The 18942-nt window shown below is 36.1% G+C and overlaps 1 protein-coding gene across 6 annotated transcripts in view; it reads right to left on the bottom strand.

Annotated features, from left to right (window-relative positions):
- Window positions 1–18942, bottom strand: part of RTTN (rotatin) — a 157738-nt gene that overhangs the window by 81815 nt on the left and 56981 nt on the right. For all 6 annotated transcript variants that reach the window (XM_032309818.1, XM_032309819.1, XM_032309820.1 and 3 more), the window contains 5 exons: window positions 16463–16651; window positions 14901–15140; window positions 13538–13682; window positions 7910–8064; window positions 3471–3690 (listed from right to left, as the gene is read on the bottom strand). In XM_032309818.1, coding sequence (XP_032165709.1) covers window positions 3471–3690; window positions 7910–8064; window positions 13538–13682; window positions 14901–15140; window positions 16463–16651 — 949 coding nt within the window. The remainder of the gene's footprint in view (window positions 1–3470; window positions 3691–7909; window positions 8065–13537; window positions 13683–14900; window positions 15141–16462; window positions 16652–18942) is intronic.

The following is an 18942-nucleotide window of genomic DNA, read 5'->3' as shown; positions in this document are numbered from 1 at the left end:
AATGTAAGATTCAAAATCCAAGATTACAAAGAGCCAATATGCACTTGAAAAAGCTTGGGTTGAAAGGTTTCTGTCTGCACAGGATAATCTGCTGGTAGGTAGACGGCTGGACCACAAGCAGGTGTGCGGCATGGAAAGGAATAGGAAGTTATCGAGACAAGTTGGTCAAAATATCCCATGTCTAGAATGCCCATCACTATCAATCAGTTCAGTCATCTTTCCAAATCTGTCCACCACCGCCTCTAAGAGACTTTCCTGACATCCTAATAGTTAAAAGATCCCAACCTCTGACTATCATCTTTGGCTATCACTGAAAGTTCAAGACAAGCAATGCTGACAGATCTGGTCAATAAGGAAACAACAAGCTGTTTTTAGAGTCAGACAGTGTATTAGTCACATAAAATAGCAAAAGCAATAGTAGCCAAAGGTGCCAGCTCCCAGTCCTTACAGGGGGACACGGAAACAGAGGCGCCTGACAACAGCAATACGGATAGCAGGGCGCTCTGCTGTGGCGGCGCTCAGGCCCCGCTGCAGCTCAGCGCTCATGGTCTGTGGCTGTTCCCTAAGGGAATGGAGGCAGAGAGCCCAGTCATCAGAACCCAGGAGGCAAGAAGAAACGGGCACAATGCAGACATCCCTATAGAGAGCAAAGCAAGTAAGAAACAGTCTCGTAGCAGTTCCTTGCAAGCCTCATGTTCTCATGTTCCAGAATAATCACAGGATCTTTTTCAAGACTTAGATCAACTATGATTAAGCCCTGCCTCGGCGGACTGCACGCAGAAATGCAAGGCTGGGAGGAGCCCTGGTGAAGCTCTTCTCTTACAGAACCGTGCACAGTTCTATCACTACTATACATATTACATCATATTAAAACTATAGTGCCCTAAGTGATAAAAATGGGACACACCATAATGTGTGAAATAACATTAAGGTCATGCTTATTAGAAGTAATGACAGCTAAAAATACTTGAAAAAAGCTTTAAAAAAAAAATCAGTGAAATAAGACTCCATCTTAAAATATTGGAAAAAACAGGGCACTTGGGTGGCCCAGTAGTTTAAGCGACCAACTCTTGGTTTTCCCTCAGGTTGTGATCTCAGGATTCTGAGACTGAGTTTTACACTGGGCTCCACCCCCAGCACAGAGTCTGCTTGGGATGCTCGCTCGCTCGCTCTCTCGAGGCACCCCCGGAATAAATAAATAAATAAATCCTTTCTTTAATTAAAAAGATTTTCAGAAAAAGAGCCATATTTTAAACCCAAAGGAGAATGAAATAAGCATAAGCAGAAACTAATAAAACAGTGAAAAACTTTTTAAAGGGAAGATCAACAATACCAAAATTCATTATTTTGAAAAAAATGATAACAATAAAACATAAATCTACCCGTAAGACTAATCAAAAAAACTAGAGGGAAGGAATAATTAATACCTGGAATGAAACAGGACCTCATTGTATATCTGACATATATTTAAAGAATGAGCTGACGGATGGATAATTTTAGAGCTATGAATTCAAAAATTTACATAAAATTCTAGAAAAACATAATTTACTGATGCAAAAAAATAAAACTCTCAAAATTCTAGATTTAAATTCATTTTTCATTCAATTCATTTAAAATCTTCTCCAAAAGAAAACTCTAGGTCTGACTGCTTCATCATCAAATTCTACTAAACATTTAAGGAAGAAATACCACCAATTCAAATCAACTATTCTAAATGGAAAAAAAGGTACATAAAATTTATATATAGATGGCGGGCTAATTTTGATATTAAAACCTGACAAAAAGGGGTGCTTGGGTGGCTCAATCACTTAAGCATCTGGCTTGGGCTCAGATCATAATCCCAAGATCCTGGGATCAAGCCCCACCATTGGGCTCCCTGCTCAATAGGGACTCTGCCAGCCACTCCCCTTGCTTGTGCACAGTGCACTCTCTCTGGTGCATGGGGCACTCTCCCTCATTCATTCATAAATAAATAATAAATAAAGTTTTATGAGAAAGAAGACATGCAATAATTCTAAAAGCACCCTCTGCATTAGAAAATTAGAAGAATTCTAAAAACATTAATAAACCAAATCTCTTGATACACAAAGGAATCATACGTCGTAATCTAAGTTGAATTCTCCCAGAAACGCAAGGTTGCTTAACATTTTTAAATGGATCCACTGCATCCACCACCTTAATAGGATACAGGAGAAAAATCCTGTCTATCTTAAAACATACAGAAAAAGCACTATACATCTATGATTAAAAAAAAAAAAAAAACCCACTTAGCAAAATAGGACTAGAAGGAAACTTCCTTAATCTTATTTTTCTTTAATTGAAAAAATTACCATAAACAGCATGATGATGAAAAGGTGAAAAATTAAAGGCCTTTACTTTGATTTTGTAGATAAGGATTGCTGGGTTTATGGTTAATATAAAAAAAAACAATTAATTTCCATATATTCAACAATACTTAGAAAGGAAAATATCAAAAAGTCTGTTCACTAAGAGATGAGAATATTCACTGAAGCAGGATCCAAAATTGTTCTAAATTAGAATAAGAAAATCCAGGGGCGACTGGGTGGCTCAGTGGGTTAAAGCTTCTGCCTTCGGCTCAGGTCATGATCTCAGGGTCCTGGGATCGAGCCCCGAATCAGGCTCTCTGCTCAGCGGGGAGCCTGCCTCCTTCTCTCTCTCTGCCTGCCTCTCTGCCTACTTGTGATCTCTCTGTCAGTCAAATAAATAAATAAAATCTTAAAAAAAAAAAAAAAAGAAAATCCAAATGTCCTTCAATACTGTAGTGCTGAATAGTAGAGAAAAATAAATTAAACCAACTCTACCTACAGGCAGCAGAATGAATAAAGAAAGCAGCCATGATTCCATTTTACTAAATTTTAAAAATCAGGAATTGTTGTAAATACGAACACATAATTAAGCGGTAGAGTACCAAGGAATGTAAATAAGCGTTTACCATAAAACTCAAAGTTTTATGTTTTTAGTTTTTAAAAACAAAGTTTTTAGTTTTCCTTTCAGGAGAGGAGCAGAGACAAACATTCCCAAGGTGCTGGCTATGTGCTATTTTTAGATCAGGAGTGATTCACTATGCGACACCTGAACTATATATTTATGTTTTCTCCACATAAGTGTTGTATTTCATAAATATAAAAAGGACAAATAACATAAGTGAATAAATAAATTACCCTAAAGAGAGGACTTGAATGTAGCCCCTAGTCTTCTTGAAAATGAGTGTATCCTGAAAGTGATCTTACCTATCTATTAATAAAAATCACTAAAACATAGCCATTATAAGGAATCATACAAATGCTGAATAATCATCTGCATTAAATACAGTGATACATATAATTCACTTAACATTGTGCCTGTCACAAAGGGAGTGATCAATCAATCAATACTACAATACATAGTAAATAGCTCTTCTTTGGGAGTTGTAATTCTGGTTGTTATAGTCACTTACAATTTTTACTTACTTCAAGGAGGCCTGATAAGTACTTAACACAAATTTCAAATGGCTTTGTGAGAGGAGAATGGGAGCTCCATCCCGGAGATGCCGTGAGATGGGCCATCCCTCGTAAGGTCCTCTCGAGGGATGGCAGGCCATAGAAGTGAGGAGCGTCTGTGACTCTCAGACACTGGAGCAGTTTCAGAGCCAGCTGCGTTTGGAAGACATAAAAAAGCTCCAAGCACTTCCTGTGTATGTAAAGGAGGGAAAAAAAATCAATGAGAGAACAAGTGTGATGAGCCTAATAGGTTAACTTATTGGTAGTAGAGGGTTACTAACAACTTCCCACATCAGGAAACCAGGAGAAATGGCAGTCTCAAACAAGATTTTTCAAGGAAAACACAGTTAAAATACCACCTAGGGTCTATGACATCTTTGAAAAGTACATAAATGGATATTGGTATTAGCACCCAAAAATAAAATTTTAAAGTTGGAATGGAAAATTAAATGCATACTTTAAATGCCTTTAATTGACAGACATTAAATCTATACTTTTAATCATTAGATAAAAAAGTGAATTTTTAATTAGCTGAAATTGTTTTCCCCAGAAAGCTAAAACAAAAAGTTTTAATGAGTTTTGACACATAATTTAAAGGTAACTGTCAGAAACAGAACAATCAAGAGAACATTTTTTATTAGAAAACAAAATCCCTAAAACTAATAAGTAGGCATGGATACAAAGATGAAACTGCTAGAAGGAATATCATTGTCTAACAAAGCACTGAATAAAATCTGAAATTTCCTCAGTTTTTTTACACTCTAAAATTGACAACTACTGCCTATACTTTTACCCATTGCATCACAGTCTCATAGGTGTGTAGTTGTATGATTTAAAGATCCTAATTTTTATATACCCGCCATCCAGGTGTTTTTGAAGTTTCAGAAACACACAGAACTCATACCAAAGCCTAAAAGTTATTTGTGTAAATTCATATACCTCATGAGTCAACAACAAAGTACAGCTGAACCTTGAATGACATGGAGGTTAGGGGCATTGACCCCCATGTGCAGTCAAAATCCTCATATACTTTTGACTCTCCAAAAAGTCAACAAATAGCCTTCTGTTGACCAGAAACCTTACTGATAACATAGTTAATTAACATATATTTTATATGTGATATGTTATTATAAACTGTTTTCTTTTAACAACTAGAGAAAAGCAAACTAGAGAAGAGAAAATATTTTTTTGTAAGTAAGCTCCATGCCCAACATGGGACCTAAACTCATAACCCTAAGATCAAAAGGCACATGCTCTACTGACTGAGCCAGTCAGGTACCCCAAGAAAGGAAAATATTATTAAGAAAATCATAAAAGAAAATATATGTGTAATACTATACTGTATTTATCCCCCAAAAATCCATGTATATGTGGACCCACATAGTTCAAACCTGTGTCGTGCAAGGATCACTTGTAATTAACAGTATTAAAAACAGTATTCTGGTTTTTTAAAAGATTTTATTTATTTGAGAGATTGAGAGAGAGAGAGAGAGAGAGAGAGCAAGCATAAGTTGGGGGGGAGGAATAGAGGCAGAGGAAGAAGCAGGCTCCCCAATGAGCAAGGAGTCCGATGTGGGGCTCAGTCCCAGGACCCTGAGATCATGACCTGAGCAAAAGGCAGATGCTTAACTCACTGAGCCACCCAGGCACCCCTGTTCTTCTGTTTTTTAAATTAACATAAAAGTCATTCTCATTGTCTGCTCCTTTTATCTTAACCACTCCCAAAGAAAAACTATACCATGAAAGGGAATGGTGCCTCCACAAATATCTAAGCAAGCCGGTTGAACCTGGCACAGCTGCCATCAATTCCCTCTACTAGTCCCTGTACCTTCCCCAAGCTCCAGACCCAGCTGACCTCATCCTCCCTATGCAAGTTCCTCTCAATAGCCAAAGAACATTCACCCGAGGAAGAGTCCATAGCACTTTGAGTCTTTCTCAAAGTCTAGCCCACGGGACTATCTACGGCATTTATTTAATATGTAGATTCCTGAGCTACTGATCTTAATATTTTAATAAGCCCACCTCAAAAGAGTCTATACACATTCCAGAGTCTACCACCAATGGATTCATTTTGTTCTTGTCTTCAGTACTTCATTGACACACAAATGCATAAGGTAAAATTCATAAATCTTATATATACACTAAAGGATGGTTTACCTATGTATATAATCACATAATCACCAAGCAAAATAACATATATAACATTCTCAGCGCCTCAGAAGGTTCCTAGGTGACCCCGTGTAGTAAAATTTTTATTGACTTGTATTCTAAATTCACTAATCCTCTTTTATACTGTGCCTAGTTGGCTGCTAAGCCCATGCAATAAATTCTTTAGAAACTGTATTTCTCAGTAGCAGAATTAGTATTTAGTTCTTTTTTGCAGTTTCGCTTTCTCTGCTATTGATGTTCTACATACTTTTACTTATCTTGTCCATCTTCTCATCTAATATCTATTACATTTATATTGAAAATTTTATAATAACAGCTTTAAAGTTCCTCTAATATTGACATTTGTGAGTGTTTCTAATGACTTTTTTCTCTTAGTTACAGGAGACATTTTCTTACTTCTTTATACTCTCTCCATTTGTGACTGTATGTCAAGTATTTGTATACAAGAGCTACTGAAAGCAAAGTACCTAACAGTTTCTCAGAGAAAAGGCTTGCCATTTGGTCACAAGATGTGGTTAGGAGGCTGCTCTTTGAGATCTAGCCAGGTGTTGAGCTGAATTAGGGTTGTTTTGACACTTTAGCATGTTTCAGATGTTTCATGTGTGTGGGATCAGTCCTTCCATCTAGCAGAGATTTGGGATCTGAGCACAGGAAGACCTTTTCAGATAAAAAAAACTTTCATACATCAAAGGACACTATCCAAAGAGTGAAAACACAGCTCACAGAATGGAAGAAAACTTCGCAAATCATATTTGATAAAAGACTGATGTCCGAGGGCGCCTGGGTGGCTCAGTCCGTTAAGCAGCTGCCTTCAGCTCATCATGATCCCAGGGTCCTGGGATCCTTTTACCTTAACCACTCCAAAAGAAAAACTATACCATCAAAGGGAATGGTACCTCTGCAAATATCTAAGCAAGCCAGCAGGGCCCCACATTGGGCTCCCTGCTCAGTGGAAAGCCTGCTTCTCCCTCTTCCTCTGCCTGCTGCTCTGCCTGCTTGCGCTATGTCTCTGTCAAATAAATAAATAAATAAATCTTTAAAAAAAAAAAAAAAAAAAAGACTGATGTCCAGAATGACTCAAAAACAACAACCCAGTATAAAAACAGGCAAAGGACTTGAGCAGACATTTCTCCAGAGAAGATAACAAATAATCATTAAGCACATGAAAAGATGCTCAGCATCATTTCTCATTAGGGAAACAGAATCAAAACCAAAATGATTGTAGTTTACACCAGAAGGATGGCCATAGTAAGAAATGTTAGGGTAGATGCCGAGAAATTAGAACACTCGCACATTGCTGGTGGCAATGTAAAATGGTATAGTCGCTATGGAAAACAACTGGCACTTCCTTGAAGAAGTAATCACAGAGTTACCTACCATACAAACCAGAAATTCTGGTTCTAAGTAGGTACTGGAGACTTAAAAACGTGTGTTCACATAAAACTTGTACACAAATGTTCATAGCTGTACTATTCATAATAATCAAAGATAGAAACAACTTACATGTCCACCAACAGAAAAATGGATAAACAGAATGTGGTATATCTGTACATGGAACATTAATCAGCCATAGGAAGAAGCAAGCACTGTTATGGGCCATCACAGCAATGGACCTTGAAGACACAATATGGAATCAGACACAAAAGGTCACATATGTCTGATTCCATTTACATAAAATATCCAGAATAAGCAAATTCATAGAGACGAAAGATTAGTGGTTGCCAAAGGCTTGGATAAGGGGTAAAGGAGGAGGAACTGCTTAAAGGGTACCAAGTTTCTTTTCAGAGTAATGAAAATATTCTGGAATTAAATACTGACAGTTGAACAACATTGTGAACATATTAAAAACCACAACAGTATACTTTAAATGGTTAAAATAGTAAAATTTATCCAATTAAAAAAAATTTAAGTCCGAATTATAGATACACACTTGAAAATCATCTATGTAAAAACAGTCATAAAGCCACAGAAATGGGTATAATTGCTCAGAGAATTAAGAGAGGATCAAGACCTAAAACCTAGAAAGAGCAAAATACTGTGTGTGTGTGTGTGTGTGTGTGTGTGTGAAATAACAGTCTATACCAGAAATTCCACTGAAATAAAAACAAACAGACCACAACTGACTATTACTGAATTCCTTCTTCCTTGATTTGAAACAAATAAAAAGTAATATTCTTTGGCAATCAAAAGGAAACTAGGTTCTTCATCAATGTCCCCAAACCTTCAATGACAAACGGTACCTGTCGGTAACTGCAATGAAACTGAGCAGCAGTGTATTGAAAAGAGCAATCAGTTCTTTCTGGAGCTGTTGCCTGACAGCAGTCCGGATGTCATCCGTTTCCTCTCGTGCCTGTGACTCCGTCAGAACCAGCAGGTCTAATAGTGGGTTTGGACTCTAAAAAATAGTATTTGTAAAAAAAAAAATGTATTTACTCTCTAATTGAGCTGTGGGTTGTTTTCTATAAAGATTTTTGTTACATACCACGTTCTGGACTACCTAAAAGTTATATTACCTAGCCAGTAGGTATTGGTCTGTAGTGCACTAATAGAGATGTTATGTTCTAAACTCAAAAGGTGCGTCATATGTGATCTGGACAAGAAAAAGGCACATCAATTATAGAAAATTGAGTATAGGGGTGCCTGGGTGGCTCAGTCATTAAGCATCTGCCTTTGGCTCAGGTCACGATCCCAGAACCCTGGGACTGAGTCTCATGTCGGGATCCCTGCTCAGCAGGAAACCTGCTTGCCCCTCTCCCACTCTCCCTGCTTGTGTTCCCTCTATCACTTTGTTTCTCTCTGTCAAATAAATAGATAAAATCTTTACCAAAAAAGAAAAAGAAAGAAAGGAAAGAAAACTGAGTATAATATGGAGAAGCACAAAGAGAAAAACAAAAACCACCCATGATCACACCTCACAGAGATAGTCACTATTAGTATACTGGTGCACACTATTCTTTTTGTGGCATATAAACACAATTATAATTCCATATTTTTTACGAAACTGAGACAAAGTGAAAAAAAAAAACCACTACTGTTATCCCTTTTTTAACTTAATGTTATCAATATTTCTTCAAAAAAATTATTTTAATATCTGATTATTTTTCAACCATAATGATTTACCACACCAAGTACTAAAGAATCAGTGATTTCTAATTTTACTGAGCTGTGCTGCAATGTTCAATTCTGATTATATCAGACATGTGAATTCTAAGCAATGATATTAAATCAAGTAGATTTAATTGTTTTAATGTCTTCAACATATATTGCCAAATTGCCTCTGCAAAATGTGTACCAATACAAATCACCAAGCAGGGTGGCAGAAGACCACAGCATCCACGCCAATGCGTAGCATTAATACTGATGCAATCCTTGTCAATTCAATAGGCTGCTAAATAAAACTAGAACTACTTAAATTTCTTCCTGCTTTCCAACTTTAAAAAATATATAGCTCAAGAAATATAGCATAATTATTTTTAATAATACTAAGAACAAAAAATGTTATATTAACAGACAGCATTAAAGATACATGGTGTAGTTATTCATCACCTATAGTATCACAGGCACTGTGCTAAAAAGGGAAAGAAAACAAGATTCTACTTTTTTACTAAACTGGAAGATGTGCATTTTCATATTTTACAGATGGTTAAACAGGGGTTTATGAAGAGGTTATATAACTTGTCCAAAGACATATGAATGAACAAAGCAAGGATTCAACCTGAGAATCACCTTACTTCAAAGCTAGTTAATATTCTGTCCCCCACATTATGTCATATCAATTCTGAAAATTACAACATACAAAAAGAGATAAAATCAAAATGTAATCACTGTTGTTATAAAATCGTTCACCTCAAGAACTCAATTCAAAAATAACTGCATTCTTTTTGTGGAAATGAAAAAAATGGGAAGAAAATTCTACGTTGTTTGTATTATGCAGTACATACAGAATACTTCAATCAGGTACACACAATTATAAAGAAAACAACTGAAAGATTTTAGAAAGTACTGGGGACAGATGTTTTGCTTTTACCTTACTTTACTACATTTTACACCTAAGAAACATTTTTTCCCAGCTTTCTTTTCATCTTGAACAAGAAGTACCTCATTCGGATCAAATAAAATTACATAAAACATGACTATAACTTCTACGTTTTATATAGGAATAAAATAATCAAAATACACATTTAATAAAATCATAAAAATAAATATACATACTCCATAGTATTCTTAGACCCAAATAACAAAAGGCTGACTTATACCCACCTTCCCTCCAACTCCCATAAATACTGACAAAATAAGAAAGCTGTTTTTAATGTAACCTCCATCTTGGTAAAATATATTACAATCAGGAATTATTAACCCTGACATACCCATAAAAATTAAGTAGAAACTCCTGATTGATAGATTAACATTATAGTATGTATATGACTAAAACTAAGATTCTTCCTCCAAATTCTCATTGTTAATAGCTTGTTTATACTAGTACTTGCTGAGACAATTTTTCCCTTTCTAACACATCTTAGATACACATGTTAATATTAAGATTCAATAAACCTCAGAAACATCACTTCTAAAACATGGGATGAATGACCATTCCTCATGCACAAGAAGGAAATATTTCTCTACCGATGCCTGCTGATCTCAAGTGCTTAATCAGACGTGAAGGTTTTGTCTTTAGAAGTTAGTATTCAATCCCAATTTTAAACCAACTACCATTACCATTACTTTGTCACCGGCAACCTCCAAAAAGCAACAATTTCTACAATGATGGCTCATCTTCCTTATCCACACTCATCACATCCACTTTACCAGCCATCAACAAGAGGAGATGCAATGCACTCCACGAACTCTGAGTGCACAGGTGTCTGCGAGTCGGTCGACAAAGACAGACATATGCTGTATAGATCTGAATAGCCTCCCCCCGCCCCCGCCAAAAAAATTATGGCTCTACTTTTATGACCTTCCATCAAAAAACTCATTCTGAAAAGAAAGGTATTCAAACTCAGCACTTTCAGCTTATTTTATATATATTAACAAAAGCATCATTACATTAAAATGTAAAATTAATGTGGTGCCATAAATTCCTAAAGTGCCTAAACTGTAACAAATCAGTGTTCTGAAAAAACATACACATTTTTCACAAGAGCAAGTTTCTCAATCTTCCCTCGGTAAGTTAGCTGACTTCTCTTTACGCCTCCTATTCACATTCTGCCTGGTCAAGTATTCAAATATTCTGCCTAATTTTACTAATTTTTGCCCTGGCTTTCATATACTTTTTCATTGTATGTCCATACATTGAAAACAATTCCTTTGGAAATACTATCTTACTGACCTTCTTAAATCATCTTTCACTTATTTTACCCATTTCAGATGATTAAAAGGCATTTCACTTTATTTTCAAGCTTCCTTTATATTGAATGTTACTCTTCACATAACACTTAATAATTTAATCCCTGTAGCATGACAAAGAGTAAACTCTCTTAATAGTGAATGCTTAGGTCCACTGCTCACCTTTTGTTCCCTCTATTGTTATTTTTAACACCAGTGATGATAATATATGAGACAAAGTAAAAGCTTTCCAAAGACAGCCTTAATACCATACAAAGTCAAATAAATATATTTAATTATGCCAAAAATCCTTCTCTGAAGCTGCATTAAAATTACAATCATTTAGAATTTTGTAGAAATTTTAATTTCAAAACAATAAATTTTTCAATATGCATCAGCACTTATGACATACTATAAAATTCATAATAAATGTGAAGTTTTAACTGTAGTTACATAATTTAGGTAAATATGTTTTAATATGCATAGTTTTTCCTACTGTACATACCACATGCAAAGTCTTCCAAGCTAACATTCAATTATTACACAGAGTTTCAAGAAAAGATTTACCTAAGCCCACTATAACTGCTTTACACAACCCAAAGTAACCATAACTCTCAGAATACAAGAAGTTTAACCTAAGGAGGAAACTGTTCTAGAAATTTTCTTTTTTAAAAAAGACTAAAAGGATTATGAAGTTATAAAATATTTATATATCAAAAATCGATTTATCAAAAAAAACCCTCAGGAAAAACTTCATAAGATTCTTTTAATATTTTAATATCCAATATCTGAAATATTTAAGCATGCCTAAAAGCTGAACAAGGAACTAGAGTGACATGCGGTTTTACTGTTTGCTTTATTAAAAATGGTCAGAAAATAACTGCCTCCAAATGCTTTGTTAATTTTTTTTAGTAATTAAATGATACAAGAAAATCAAAGTATAGTAAATATGGTACTTTGAAATCATCCTCAAGAACATAACAGGAGAGCAAAATTTCTAGGTCTGTGTATTCTGGGAGTTCAATCATCTTATTAAAGCTTCATTTATTAATTATTTACTTTAAGGAAATTCGTGCATCATCTCTCAATTGTGTTACAAATATTTTTCTCAGTTTATCGTGTCTTTTAACTATATTTCAAGTATTCCTTGCCATACATACAGAAGCCAATAAAACTTACATATAAATACCCTCCCACTGGATAACAGTTTTGTTGTTAAGTTACACAAACTGAAAATAAAGTTAATCTGAAACAAAAAAAGAGAAAAATTTAAAAAATAAGGTTTATTAAAGAAAAACTTGCTATGACTTAAAAGTGCAGTTCTTCAGAAAACACAGGCATATCAAAGAACATAATACTAAAAAAAAAAAAAAAAGAACATAATACTAAATCCAATCACAAAGTCATGAAATATAAGACCTTGCTTATGGTATTTTGGACTTATTTTATGTTCCTATCTGATCTACGCCTTTCATCTCCTAGCTTTTGCTAGTGATGCTATTTCTGCTTTTCATCTTTCACAACATTCAAATTGTAGTCCAGGACCATAATTTCCACACTCAGTCACAGTCCTATTGGTGTGTGTACGAGAGAGAAGGAGAGAGGGAAAGAAAGGGAGAGCTGCCTTCCCCACCACCTCGCGCATTACCACTCTAGGCCAAGCTACCACCACCCTCCCCTGGGTTACTGTAGGCCTCCCAGCTTCCACCCATGCCACCTGTGGTTCTAGAGACAGCTGCTACCCACAGTCTTCTTAAACTGACGTCACATCATGTAACTCTTCTGCTCAAAACCCTCCACCAGTTTTCTCTCTCATACATGAAAAAGCCTAATTTTTATATAGCCATCCATGGCCTACAAGGTTCTATTTGAGCTTGACTGGGAATATCCTTCTGATCTCACCTCCTATCACCATACTCCATTCATCCTGTTGCTGCCACAAAGACCTCTAGTTGTTCTTCAAACACGGCCCAGACAACTAAGTGCTTTTTCATTTTCTTCCTTTCTGGCCAGAACGTTCTTCCCTTAGATACCTACATGGCTGACCTCACACTTAACTCAGTGCTCTGGCCAAATGTTAGTCAAAGAGGCGAGCCTTCTATGACCATCACAAAGTAGCGTCCCGCCGTGTCTGTTATCAATGTTTCCTCTCACACTTATTGCTCCCCTTTGCAGAAAATCTTTGTTTTCTGTCCATTCCACCACCCTAGAATATACTCCATGAAGACAGGGTTTTTTTGTCTTATTCACTGCCATGTAATTTTTATGTACTCATATTTATAGATTTCCCTCTTTATAGGTTCTACTTAGGTAACTTGGAAAAATCTTCTCGACTCCAAAGTTTTGAGTAAACAGTTTCATACAAGATAAGACCACTTTACTAAACATGGGCTATATAAAAATTAGGATTTTTCATTACAAAGCACTACTAATTTTTATAAATAAATCATTTGTCAGATCTAAAATCCATTCAAGTGCCTTCTTAGCGCAGTAGGCAGCACGTCAGTCTCATAAAATCCATTCAATTCCTTAATAACACTTACATGTCTAAGAAGTAATTCTAGAAGCCAGTTTAGAAGTTCTACTGATGAGTTTTTTCTTTGTTCCTTCAATAACTTATTTAAAAAATGTATGATATCTATTAGCAGTTTCTCATCTTCAGTGGAAGCAGGAAGCACCTGTAAAAACCTACAATAAAAAAGGGAATTATCATGGTTTCTAGCTCTTTACAATAAGTGGTGTGCTGATAAATATTTAGCAACCAGGTAAGGAGTGGGATGGTTTCTTGTATTTGCCTATTTTCACAGTGTAAATATTCTCCCCTTGTCAACCGCAAGCCACCAACTTAACAAACAGTTGTGGAGAGACGCACAGCAGCACACCATTATATGGCATTTTCACAACACAGATATAACAGATATAAATAACCTCAAGAACACAGGTATCAGTAAAATGTTACAAAATAATCAGGAAATGATGATATCGGCATAATCATTACCTTCATTTTTCTTATAATTTATTTAACTCTGAGTGTATGCAATTTCATTCTGAAGAAGGGCTGTGTTTTAACAACTAACTTTAAAAGTCCTGATCTTCAACTGCCAGCTCTCTCACAAGGAAGTACTGGCTGATTCCAACACATACCAGTGGAAAAGCCAAATTAGGGATCTGAATTGTGAGAGATCCATTTTGAGTTCACATTTTGGAAACTCATTTAACCTCACATTTTAAACACAACACACATTATGTTTAATAGAAAGTTATACATCTTACACTAAAGTCACATGAAGAGTGACATGTAAAACTGCCGGCAACGGTTGCCCGTCAGTCTTGCTGGTTTCAAACGCAGCCATCTGCTACCGGTGCAACACATTACATTCACGAGCTAGAGCCTTCCCAGTAACTACTAACGGATCTCCACATGGCAATCAACTTCATGAAATCCAGGGTAAAAAGAATGAGGTAATATTCTTAGGAACAAGACAAAAGCAAAACAAAATAAAAAAGTCCACCACAGGTGTACCAAACGTATTAGTCAGCTCACTGATGCCTTGGCTCTTTTAATGTGGACAGCGATAAACACTCACACTCACTGTGTTCAACCATGTCTTATCCTAGTCATCTGCTTCTGTGAGAGAGTGAAATAAAATTTTCTATGATAGGATATAAAAACTGTGTTGTTTATTATTAAGTCCAAAATGTAGTGATTCAGAAAATTTTTCCTTTTGTTATTATTAGATATTTATTATGCGTAATAAAAATCCCAGGTTTTCTTACTGAAAAAAACATTTCTCTAATGATAGCAACAAGAAGAATACAAGCTCTTATCTTCAAGAATGTGGAGATAAGCCCAAATATGATTCAATCCTGCTTTTTGAAACTGGCATTGAGCTGTAATATACTGACCTGTTCAGTGCGGTGTGCCAAGACAAGGACTTCAAGGTAACCCCACATGGGCCAGCGCCACTCTTCAAAGACAATCTGTCATTCAGAAGATAAAAACTCATCCTCGTGACAGCAGCCCTCACTTCTCTGTGGACTGCAGCCTCGACAATGGAATGAAGACAGTCCTTCAGTCCACTAGCTGTGTGTGTCACCTTCAGAGCAAGGGTGTCCTCTGTGGATAACTTCAATGCATCTGAAAATCTAAACAAAAAGAAACAAAGGAAGAGCAACATAAAACCAGTCAAATAAAAGCCCACATTTATGTTTATTAAAAACTCTCTTCAAAAAATTCTGTTTTATCTTCATTTTAGAGGCTGACTCAGGGCCAAAAGAAAATCCGGTATACATCTGTCAATTAGAGTTTTATGTTAGCATCCTAAGCATTTGTGTTGACATTTTCCTGCTTACAGAAATATAACTTTCATTCAAACAAGAAAGCAGTAACAGATCAGAATGTAGGATATTCCAAAGTAATCGTCATCATCATCAAGTAATGGTAACATTTATACATACACTTGCTGAACTCTGACTCTAATCCAGACTACTTTCCCTAGAGATTTATATCCATTAACTAACCAGACTTGAGGTGTCTGGGTGGCTCAGTTGATTGAGATCTGACTCTTGGTTTCAGCTAAATTCATGGTCTCAGGGTCATGAGCTTGAACGCTGTGTCAGGATCCCTGCTGGGTATGGAGCCTGCTTAAGATTCTCTCTCTGGGGGCACCTGAGTGGCTCAGCTGTTAAGTGTCTGCCTTCGGCTCAGGCCATGATACCAGAGTCCCGGGATCGAAGCCCCCATGAGGCTCCCTGTTCGGCAGGAACCCTGCTTCTCTACTCCCTCTCCCACTCCTTCTGCTTATGTTCTCTCTCTCTCTTTTGCTATGTGTCTCTCTGTCAAATAAATAAAATCTTAAAAAAAAAAAAAAAAAATTCTCTCAGCACCTCCCCATCCCCACCCCCCACTCCCGTTCATATGTGTGCATTCTCTCTGGAAAAAAAAATAATAACTAATCAAACTTTATATAATCTCTAAAACAGCACAGAGCACGTGGTTTTGCTTTGTTTTGTTGTTTTTTAAATTTATTTATTTGAGGGAGAATGAGTGAGAGAGAGCATGAGAGAGGAGAAGGTCAGAGGGAGAAGCAGACTCCCAAGGAGCTGGGAGCCCAATGCGGGACTCGATCCTGGAAGTCTGGGATCATGACCTGAGCCGAAGGCAGTCGCTCAACCAACTGAGCCACCCAGGTGCCCCAGAGCACATGGTTTTTAATTTAAATTTCCCTGTGTGATAGTTTCTAAAAAGTAATGAACACAAATAATCTTTAAAACAAAGTAAAATAAATAAATAAGCAAAATATATTTTAAAAAGTAAAACAAAGTAAAAATTATAATCTTCAGTGGAAAAACAGAATCAGATGATAGTACCTTAAAAAGGCACTTGACCTAAAGGAAAAATAAAACCAAACTAGTCACTTATAACTGGTTAAATACGAACAATTTTTTAACTAAACATAACAGCTTACTCTTGGATTTTAGGTTCAGAATTCGTTTGCTTCAACAAATTATCACTCCCATGATACCAAGACAAGTTCCAAGCTATTCTCAGCATGTCTGAGACTGGCTTCAAGGCCAAACAATCAGCAGATAATGGCACAACCATGGAGTAAGGACTCACAGCGTGGTGGCCAACTACACGCACTGGCAGATGATACCTAAAGAGAATATATACAAATAATTATGAACTTCGAAATTCTTAAACCCTACTACAAACAGATGAGCTATTATAAATGAGTGCTAGTTCTCATGATAATGCAGAGATCACTCTCATAGCTCCTATTCTGAACAGTTATCAAACTGTACATCGTATTTCCCTTATTTTTTTGCCATCCTCTAAACTCCCCAAAATGCTTTTTAAATTCTTGCTCGAAGACTTCCTTATTCTGTGCTGTACTGGAGTTGTTAGCAGAGATGACTAATGCCTCCCCAGGGCAAGGCCTATAGCTACAGTGAGCCACATATAAAGGGTTTCAGCTAGAACATGAGTGCCTACTTATTGCCAAACACTGCATATTACCCACCATTCATTCAGTTACATGCATGGCACTGATACCCATTTTACAGATGATCAAAATGAGTACTAAAGAGACTAAATGAATTGCCTTATGTTCACAGGAATCAGTGAGTGACCAAATCACAACCTAATATTTTTACTTGGACACAGCTGCATCATCAATAAACTCGGCTACTACGTGTTACCAAGAAGACCCAGAAATATTTTTAGATCCAAGAACAGATACAATAGCAACAGCTCTTAAATCAGTCCAAGTTAATTTAACAGTGTTTAACAGGACAGTAATGTCCAGCATGTTCAAATGTTAAAAAGTCATTTTGCTAAAAAATCATATCCTAAAAAAAAAAAAAAAATCATATCCTAAACCACTAATTCACATATTAGTGACTAGTATTAGATAAATACAACTGGGTAAGACTTCTCAGAGGAACTTTACAGTGCTTTTTCATTTAAAGTGTCTCAATAAATAAGCTAAAGGAGGGTACTACATATAAATCAGGCTGAACAGTTTAATAGTTTTAAAAATTTAAAAATTGAAATTTTCCACAAAAGTAACCAAGAATCCTTAGATAAAGGGCTAAAACTAGGAGTCAGATAGGGAAATAAAAGGTGATTCTTGGACATTTCTTTGTGCTAGAAAACAGGAAAATACTAATAGACTCAGGGGGCCTTGACAAAAGGGACACAGAGCCCACTTGAAAGGACTTGCACTGAATAAGAAAAGGCATGGCAACTGATCAACGGGGAATTCTTTAGTAAGTTGGAAAATGAACTGCAAATTAATCCAAGAACAAGAAGGAAGAAAGGAAAGAAAAGTGCAGGGTAATACATCACAACAGGTTTGCAAAACTACTATATATCCGCCAGACGGACAATTTTTAAAATGACAACATTACTCTGAGTAAAGGAATAACAAAACCCTTGGTTCTTCTCTACGGAAAAATTTTATCTTGAGCTAATTCTGGCCCTTTGCCCCAGGATGACCAAACAGATAAGGAATTTCAACATGTTACTAAGCTGTGGTTTGTGCTTACAGCAAAAATGACACTTACATCTGGGCTGGGAGGTGTAGGAATAAACCGTAAATCCATGAAGGGAAGCTAGAGCTCTGAGCAACCCTGAGTGCTGTGGCTCTTACAAGTCACCTGTTTTGTGGGGTCCTGGAAATTATGCTTATGGCACACTTAACTAAAGAATTTATTTCCTACTAGCACATGGGTCTTCTAAACCCAGAGAGCTTCCAGCATCCACACATGTAATCTCATTCTAAGCAAGGCATATTATAGTCATGTGAGTTTGATTACTTAGCCAAATCGAAAGACCATGAAGAGTGGGTGATGTCTACAAACAAGGAATTTCACTCTGAAAAATATATTTAAAAGGAACTCTTACACACTACACCGGGAAACATATACATGCTTACAGGAGCGGATATAGGAACAGAAGCCCAGAATCAACCCAAATACCTTCTGACTGGAGAATGAATAAACTGTGGTAAATAAATTCAACAACAGAATATTATACAGTAATGACAAGGATTACAGTATGTATAATAAGTCCTGCCAAATTATGGAATGTTATTTTAAATTAATTATAATTTTATTAAGACATAATTTACTTATCATTAAATACATAGATTTCCAATTTATATATAGCCTGATGAATTTTTACGTTTGTATTCATTTGCATGACCACCATTCAGAATAAAATATAGAACATCTCCAACCCTTCGGAAAGTTTTGCTGTTCCCTCTCCCCTTGCTCTCCTCTAGGAGGTAATTATTATTTTGGATACAACTGGAGAAACTGGATTATGTTACAGAATGATTTTTAATTTTCTTAGATGTGATCATGCATGGCACAGTGGTTATATAGGAGAGTGTCCTTAATTTAAGGAGATACATGCTGGAATAATTAGGAGACAAGTGAAATT

The sequence above is a fragment of the Mustela erminea genome, chromosome 13 (assembly GCF_009829155.1).
Source record: "Mustela erminea isolate mMusErm1 chromosome 13, mMusErm1.Pri, whole genome shotgun sequence".
Taxonomy (NCBI): domain Eukaryota; kingdom Metazoa; phylum Chordata; class Mammalia; order Carnivora; family Mustelidae; genus Mustela; species Mustela erminea.
The sequence above is the reverse complement of the archived record's forward strand: the minus strand, read 5'-3'. Positions and strand labels throughout refer to the sequence as shown.